Source organism: Mytilus californianus, unplaced genomic scaffold (genome assembly GCF_021869535.1).
Source record: "Mytilus californianus isolate M0D057914Y unplaced genomic scaffold, xbMytCali1.0.p SCAF_14, whole genome shotgun sequence".
Taxonomy (NCBI): domain Eukaryota; kingdom Metazoa; phylum Mollusca; class Bivalvia; order Mytilida; family Mytilidae; genus Mytilus; species Mytilus californianus.
This window is the reverse complement of record NW_026262626.1, coordinates 7,959,157-7,967,925: the sequence shown is the minus strand read 5'-3', so window position 1 is coordinate 7,967,925 and position 8,769 is coordinate 7,959,157. Positions and strand designations below refer to the sequence as shown.

At 32.8% G+C, this 8,769-nt stretch overlaps 1 protein-coding gene across 1 annotated transcript; it reads right to left on the bottom strand.

Annotated features, from left to right (window-relative positions):
• Positions 1-1,184: 1,184 nt before the first annotated feature.
• LOC127724129 (carbonic anhydrase 12-like) lies at positions 1,185-4,159 on the bottom strand. Its single transcript, XM_052230991.1, has 4 exons — positions 4,092-4,159; positions 3,488-3,551; positions 2,207-2,364; positions 1,185-1,508 (listed from the first exon to the last, which is right to left on the bottom strand). Exons 1-4 carry the CDS (start codon positions 4,098-4,100, stop codon positions 1,236-1,238), a joined length of 504 nt encoding a protein of 167 aa, XP_052086951.1. The 5' UTR covers positions 4,101-4,159; the 3' UTR covers positions 1,185-1,235.
• Between the last annotated feature and the right edge of the window lie 4,610 nt (positions 4,160-8,769).

The window sequence follows — 8,769 nt, the reverse complement described above, 5'->3', positions numbered from 1 at the left end:
CCACAAAACCAGGTTCAACCCACCATTTTTTTCTTAAAATGTCCTGTACCAAGTCAGGAAAATGGCCATTGTTATATTATAGTTCGTTTCTGTGTGTGTTACATTTTAATGTTGTGTTTTTGTTGTGTCGTTGTTCTTCTCTTATATTTGATGCATTTCCCTCAGTTTTAGTTTGTAACCCGGATTTGTTTTTATCTCTATCGATTTATGAGTTTTCGAACAGCGGTATACTACTGTTGCCTTTATTTGGCAAGTGAACTAATTAAGCAAACAACACATGTCAAAGAAAGTGAAGAAAACTCATAAATATTAAAAGAAAGAAGTAAAAAAAAAAAATTCACGACAGAAACACTCGATGAGATACTTGGAAGCCTGGATCGTATAAAGATAGTAATTCTTCTTTGAACTGAACAAACATTGTCTTTACACCAAGTTATACAATACCGCATAAACCAACCATAAGAATGAGACGATTTTTGATATCATATGATAGTCACAAGGACTGTGTTGGCGTTATCTGTGTGACTTCTAGTGTTATAAAGTGGCTGTTGTAGGTTGCTGTCTGTCATATTTGTTTTGTCTTTTATGTTTCTTGCAGTAGTATTATAATTCAGGACGTTGGCTTTTACAGTTGAGTCGTTTGTCACGCCGAGGGCTTCCCATACGGGATGTGTTTTTTCTCATTGTTGAATGCCGTACAGTAAATTAAATCTACGTCTGGTTTATAGTTTTCTAATTGACAATTATACTACATCTCCTTGTTATTATATGTACTCATTGTTGAATACTGCACGTGACCTGTAATTTTGCACATCTTTGTTATGTGATCTAGAGAGTGATGACACATTTACCTAGCAATCAATGATGATACATAATACTGATTTCAGAGGATATGGGATGGGGTCACAATTTCTCATGTTTACTGCATCTTTTTAATTGTTGGGCCATTTTCTTTATTTTTTTTATTTTTTCTTTTATTTCTCTATCAATTATGTTAACCCATTCCATCCATTCTTTATCTTCTACCCTTTATTTCGATAGAGCAAAAACCGCAAAGGCTCTCATTTGAATAGTAGTGAAAAATGATTGACGAACAATCAATGCTTTATAATTATATAATGCATTTGTTTCAATCACAACAAAATACAAAATTTGGTATTCTTTATTGATAACTGTGCTACATTGTTATCTTGTTATATTGCTACAACTTATAGTAGTTCAAAGATCATAAAAACCTATTCCGGAATTGAAAATAGACATTTATCGGTTCCAGATGAATGATGAGAATACGTCTGATGGCTTTTTATGTCTCCGTATCCATGGGTAATGCAACCGTATTCCTTAGTTTGTCGACGATTTTGTCCACGAGAGTTCTTTCTATTGCACGGACAGCTTAGTGAAACCTTGCGTTGTAACAATGGCTGTACAGGTCTAAATGTATCCACTATATTATTGTCACCTTCTGTAAATATTTCGTGTTCTCCCATCAATTTCCTGAATTCCTTTAACTATAATATTCAAATAAGCGTATAAATGTTATCGGCATTTTTCCGTTCAATTCATATTTTTATTGGCTATCAAAGTGTTTTTGACTTGTTGCATTTTGTTTCAAATTTACTAATTTTATTGTGTTTTGTTTGAAATTTGCTTGTTTTTTTTTGTTTTTTTTTCGTCTTGATTTCGTAAGATTTTTGTCAGATTAATGTTTAGTTTTAAACTTAATCTTACAACATACTGTATTCTAACTAATTTTCGCGAGCGATTTATTTTCTCGTCTTTCGCGAGTGCTAAAAAAATCGTCGCGAATATATAACACTAGGGTCTTCTCTCATATAATTACATCAAGGAAATGAGTAAACCGCGAAAAAAATCGCCGCGAAGTCGGCTGAAAATTGCTAAACGCGAAATAAAGTATCTGCGAAAATAAGTTGGTTTATTAGTAGTATTCATCAACAATCTCACTAATGAATAAAAGTTGAAGTTGGTATGTGATAAAGAGATCGTAACATAACGAAACAAATAACTAAAGTTCCTTATATCTACATTTTTGTACTTTTTTTCAGAAAAAAATGTTAACGTACCCATTTAATCTCTACTATATTCTAATATTCTATAGATTTTTTAGTTTTCAATTATTCAAACGCATTAATAGTTAGACGATTGATAAAACGATCACATTTGTTTTTTTTTATCGATTTATAATTACCTGGTATTCTGACATAGAAATGCTCATTTCAAACACAGTCCATATAACAGTCTCTGTACACGGTGGTGTGGTTAAACTCCCACAATATCGGTACCAACAGCGGGTAGTTTTTGGGAACAGATCAATGATTGGAAAGTTGTCCAGGATTTCCTTATCACCTATAAAAAAAGTTAAGATATCGACAGGAGCATTTTAAGAATGAATATGTTGGCCTAGTTAGAACTGAAAGATATTCTTGGCCAATTTAGGAAGAAAATGAACATTTTGCCCCAAATAATGCAAACAGTAAATATCATAAATATAATTTTGTTTTTTTAGTGAAAACAAATTTCCGCTAAAAAAAAGTATAAATTAGCCAAACATGCAAAAGGTGCAAATGAATATTCCGTCAGAAAAAAACCTCCTGTTCCACTTTTGTAATGTAAAGTGGTCGTCCATCAAACAAAAATTGATTTCGAGCTTGCCATGTTTTTTGGACTTTGCAACTATTTAAATAAAATTAGGAATGAAAATGGGGAATATGTCAAAGGGACAACAACCCGACCAAAGAGCAGACAACATCTGACGGCCACCAATGGGTCTTCAATGCAGCGAGAAAGTCCCGCACCCGGAGGTAAAATAGTGTGCTACTTCAGTGAAGATGGACGTCACACTAAACTCCAAAACATATAAATTAACTAAAATTAAAAAAAACATACAAGACTAACAAAGGCCAGAGGCTCCTGACTTGGGACAGGCGCAAAAATGCGGCGGGGTTAAACATGTTTTGTGAGATCTCAACCCTCCCCTTATATCTCTAGTCAATTTAGAAAAAAGAAACACATAGCAATACCCACAGTAAAACTCAGTTTAAAAGAAGTCCGAGTCCGATGTCAGAATAGGTAACAAAAAGAAACTAAGCAAAATTAGAATGTTACATAAATGAACAAAGGACTACTAGCAGTTACTGACATGCCAGCTCCAAACCTCAATTAAACTGATTGACAGATTATGTCTTCATCATATGAAAATCAAGTACAATCCCTCCCGTTAGGGCTTTAATATCATACGTACTTTTTCGATTTATTCATATCCATGTCTAGGTAAATTTAAAAATCATTTGGCCACTAATCTTCTTTTTATCGTTTACATGGTTTTGAATATCATCTTAGTATCTTATCCTTTTCCTTTTTTTACAACACATGTGGTATTATAATAGGGTAAACGATCAGTAAGTGTCCATTCATTATAATCTTTGGCTCGGTTTACAGTTTATAATTAAAGTATATACCGTTTACTTACCATTATGTTTTACGTCTTTGAGCTTAGAAACTATATGTTCATAATTTGGATTGTAACTTCCAGCCTGTAATGCCAACAATTGTTCGTTACATTCATGTTTATTACTCATAAACATATATTCTTAAGAAGAATAAAGTGTTGCTTTTTTATATTTGAAATGATATTAATACTTTATGTGTCTTCCGTCTGTTTGAAGTCAATTCCGTACTGTTCCGTAACTTTTAGACACTCTTTACAATGTTGATGTGTACAGGTATATAACACCTACTGGACAGTCTAAACATAGACTGAACAGTTCTAAATTTACTGCAAGAACAATTTATGAACAGTACTGAATTTACCGCCGTGGTTAAGTATGAAAATTAAATGAAAGACCGAAACTAACTTAGTAATTTAATGTTCAGTCATTTAAGACTGTTTGATATCAAAATAACCGTTGTTTCAGATCAAAACTGGTTTACTTGTGATAATGTTTTAGTAAGTGCATATCAGGAAATAGTTACAATTTCATATTTTGCCAATATCCAAAATAATTATCTTTTTATGAACATAAACTGCTTTTATTTTTGTGAAAAAAATGATAGTTAAATTGAATAGATCTTACATAAATCATTACTCCAATCACTGCTGCGAAGTTTTTTGGTTCATCTTTTGTTGGAATAAACACAAAATGAGCCTAGAATAAAATAAATAGATGCAGTTATAATTTACTAGTAACTGAATTCACAGGCTTTCCTATTACATGACAACTTAAACTGAATCACTTGAAATCAAAATATAAGTACTATTCGAATTTTAAATCTATATATAGATTTGTAACAGGTAACTGTATTAATTTAGCAGGGAGATGTGATTTTTTGTTCCGTGTCAAAGGCATCACTGTGACTTTTCGGGAACAGTTATACTTTAGTTCCTTATAGCTTTAGGTTACTGTCAAGTTTAGTATTTTTGTTATACTTTTTTATGTCAAGAACCAAAACACCTTTTCCTTTGAATTAATAAGGAAAGTACATATACAATGTATGTTGCTTACTTCTTTTTTGGATAGTTTAGATTTAGTATTGATTTTCAGAACTCCTGTTTATTGAAAACATATTAGCAATATGAATACAAATAGCATGAATTTTTCAATTCTTTTTTCAATCGTTGTAATAGATAGTATTACATACATTTCTATGTTGTGTCGTAGTTCTCCTCTTATATTTAATGTGTTTGACTCAGTTTAAGTTTGTAACCCGGATTTTTTTTTCTCAATCGATTTATGAATTTCGAACAGCGGTATACTACTGTTGCCTTTATTTACCACAAAAAGCAGACGGTATCTAAAGAACAATCAAAACTTATGAGATGAAGAGAAAAACAAAAACAACGGAAAGACGAACAAATAACAAATACTACACTAAAAAATAAAAATTGAGCAACACGAATCCCACTTAAACCGGGGTGAAGTCAGCTGTTTCGGAAAGTTCAGAAGTTCCTGCTCCACATGTGTCAATGAAAATTGACTTAAATTACCGAAACTTTGGACATTGTGTTTAAATTCTTCGTGAGGAAATAATTTAAAACAAGGTAAGTACAAAACTTGGCGAGTTTGCTTGAACCCCATCTACGATTTTGGAAACAAATATTTCTTCTGTCAGATCACAATAATAGATAATTGAAAGACTATTGATTTCATGGTCCGTGTCTATTTACGTTCATTCGTTTTTCATTTTGAAATATTAAAAAACAAAAAACAAAAAACGAGAGTGTTTTCATTTTTCGTTTTTGACTTCTCAAAAACCAAAACGAAAAACAAAAGTGTTTTCATTTTTCGTTTTTGATTTCTCTAAAACCAAAACGGAAAACGAAAGTGTTTTCATTTTTTGTTTTTGATTTCTCTAAAACCAAAATGAAAATCAAAAGTGTTTCCGTTTTTCGTTTTTGATTTCACTAAACAAGAATTTTGTATTTAATTTTAATCATTTCTCGTTTTATAATGTACAATGTTTTCCTTTCTTGTTTCACAGTCATTGATAGTAAATTATGCCAATGTTAACATTCCGGTGTTCTTTCAACATAATGTAGACAAAATAGACCGCCTGACTTATGAATTCAACTACGGTGATAAATGAATCAAAGCCTTTCAAATTACCTTGTTTATATCTTCAATAAAAAATAAATTATTATATTTAAATATTAAACGAAACATAAATTTAAATTGTACAATATAATATTATATAAAGATGGTACAAATAAATAGATTGATTACAACATCACATTAACAAGGGAGGTTATAATTTTTAAAACTTATAAGAAAACTACCTCGGTCGTTAAAGTATGCATGCACAGTCACTGTGGTTATCAAATCTTTAATCGAAGATAATGTCGACGGATGCAAAAGACTTTATCAATCTGAACAATAAGGGTGCGTGATCTTTACTTTTAAATTTAGAAAGGTTGATCACAGATGATTAGAATTCATGACCAAGGTCCATTATACGAACATTCAGGACGATAATGTGTTTTGCTTGATCAATTGATTGAAAAACAAATTTCCGCAATTTCACAATTCAAACCGGGATTAGCATTCAATCATTTTGCCATTCGGAGCCTACTCGGTATTAGTTTTGCTTATTTTTGAAAGCTATATGGTGACCTTAACTAGAGCCTGGGTGTGGATGGGGGTTTACGGAATAGAGAATAGTGGGCAAAAAATATAAATAATAGAGACAATGGACCAAGAAATAAAAAAAAATAGAATAATGAGGTGTTAAAATATAAAGAGAATAGAATAATTGGCAAAAAGTATAAAGAAATAAACATGATAAAGTATAGAGAAAAAGGGCCTGAAACACTGATTAAAGAATAGAGAAAAATGGAATAGAATATCAAAGAATACAGAAATGAAGAAATACGCATCCAGACCATCATACTAGTTGCCTAAACCAACGTTATTTTGTCTCCGGTAGATTGTTATTGGTTTTCATACGTTTTCTTTTTATTTCTATGCCTATCAATTAAGACATGAGCTTTCATAATTTGCCAGCTTATTACATTATAAAAAAAGACTAAGCCGAACATCACTCTGGATTTTTTCTCAAGTAGACCTCAGCTACCCACCCTACCACACCATTACCGAAAAGTTAATAAAAAAAATCTACGGCAATACTTTTGTCCGCACTAGGTGCAAAGGGAAGCTGAGGTCTTCTGGAGAAAAAATCCAGGGTGTAGGATAAAGCAAAACATTTTAATCCACATAGTCAAGTGTGTGGCTGTTGTTTTTTCGGAGTATGAATGGTTCTTTTCCTCGTTGAAGACCCTCCAGATACTTTCAAGATGAAGAACAGGAATAAAAGCTCTGTTCATTGATAATTTGTATTTTTTCTATGTATTGTGTGCGATTTTGTCCCATGCACATCTTTTATTTTCTATTTTAGGGCCTAAACACGGCTCAATGCAAGTTTAGCCCTTCAATATTAAAGGTCATATGTTACATTATTGTTTCGAATAAGAGTGAATTTGGTACCTATTAAAACGTTTAAACCCGCTGCATTTGTTTGCACCTGTTCTAAGTCAGGAACCTGATGTTCAGTAGTTGCCGTTTGTTGATGTGGTTCATAAGTGTTCTCGTTTCTTGTTTATTATATAGATTATACCGTTGCATAGTTTTCCCGTTTGAATGGTTTTGCACTGGTCATTTTGGGGCCCTTTGTTGCTTGCTGTTCGGTGTAAGCCAAGGCTCCGTGTTGAAGATCGTACTTTGACCTATAATGGTTTTTCTTTTACAAATTGTGACTTGGATGGAGAAATGTCTCATTGGCACTCATACCACATCTTCTTATATCTATATATGGTCTTTTTAAGCGAATTGGGAGATTGGGAATTCTAGCTTAATCTCACCCATGTCAGCTTTTTATTTGTATTTACAGAAAAGAAAGCTAGTTTTGTATTCTTTAATATAATGTAACAGTTTAATTTTCAATGAAAAAAGGACAGTTTTTTCTATGTCCGGTAGCATCGTATCATATCTGGACATCGGCTGTTGTCTGCTCTTTGGTCGGGTTGTTGTCTCTTTGACATATTCCCAATTTCCATTGTCAATACTTTTATCGGTAGGCATGTAAAATTGCCAAACCATACACGACCGTTCATTAGTCATCGTAGATCTATTCCAATTCTTAATAAGTCTACACAAAGCAGAAAAGGAACTTTTACAACAAGGAATATTACACAACTGAAGCCGTAATCATAAAGATCGATTGACTGATTGGTGTTCCTTTAACGTGGCGCAGAATATAAAAATATTACCTGATCTTCATTCTCAACATCTTCAATCTCTATTGTTCCCAAGAAAGCAACTATTTGATTCTCTGGGGTGGGGCAGGGATTTGTCAATAATTTTTTTTTAACCCAGACTGAAAAACATGCCTTTATCCATGGCCACACACAAACACAATAATATTTTCAAGATTTATTAAAAAAATTTGTTTTTACACTTTTATATTTTTATGTTGTTTTGAAATATTAATTTGACTTGAATTTATACGAGTTTACTAAATATACATGTTTATGCCAAGCCAAGTCCGTTTATATCTTGTTTCTCGCCTGACTATACAAAAGGCCAGGAGAGCTTTGGCCATCATTTGTCGTCTTTGATAGATATGGTTGACTGATAAGCTGTCTATATAAAGTAATGGGACAATGGCATGAAGACATCACAAAATCGCCATATATAATACACAAAAAGACACTAGAGCTTACCATATGGTCTTCAACTACCCACCAACAGGCAGTACGCTTTGGTTGGCCTTAAACACAAATCCAAGGGCACAGCAAAATGAGAAAATATCCAACTAAAACTGGGTGACCTGGGAGGAAAACATTGGAACTTTCCTAAGAAATACAAATTTCACCCCCCCCCCCCCCCCTCCCCCTCAACATTTTAATAAGGAGATGCGGTATGATTTCCAATGTGACAACTATCCCCAAAGTTCAAATGAAGTGGATGTAAGCAATTATATATAGGCAACCGTACCACCTTCAACAATGAGAAAAAAACCAGTAGGGTATAGTCGGCTATGAAAGGCTCTGAAAAACAATAAAACGAAAAACAAATATGACAGACATCAACAAACGACAACCATTGAACTATAGGCTCCTAACTTGGGACAGGCACATACAGTATGTGGCGGGGTTAAACATGCAAGTGAGCGCTCAACACTCCCGTTAACCTGGGACGAGTTTTGTTACAGAACAACATAAGAACAAACTATAAAAATCAGCTGAAAAGTGCTTAACAT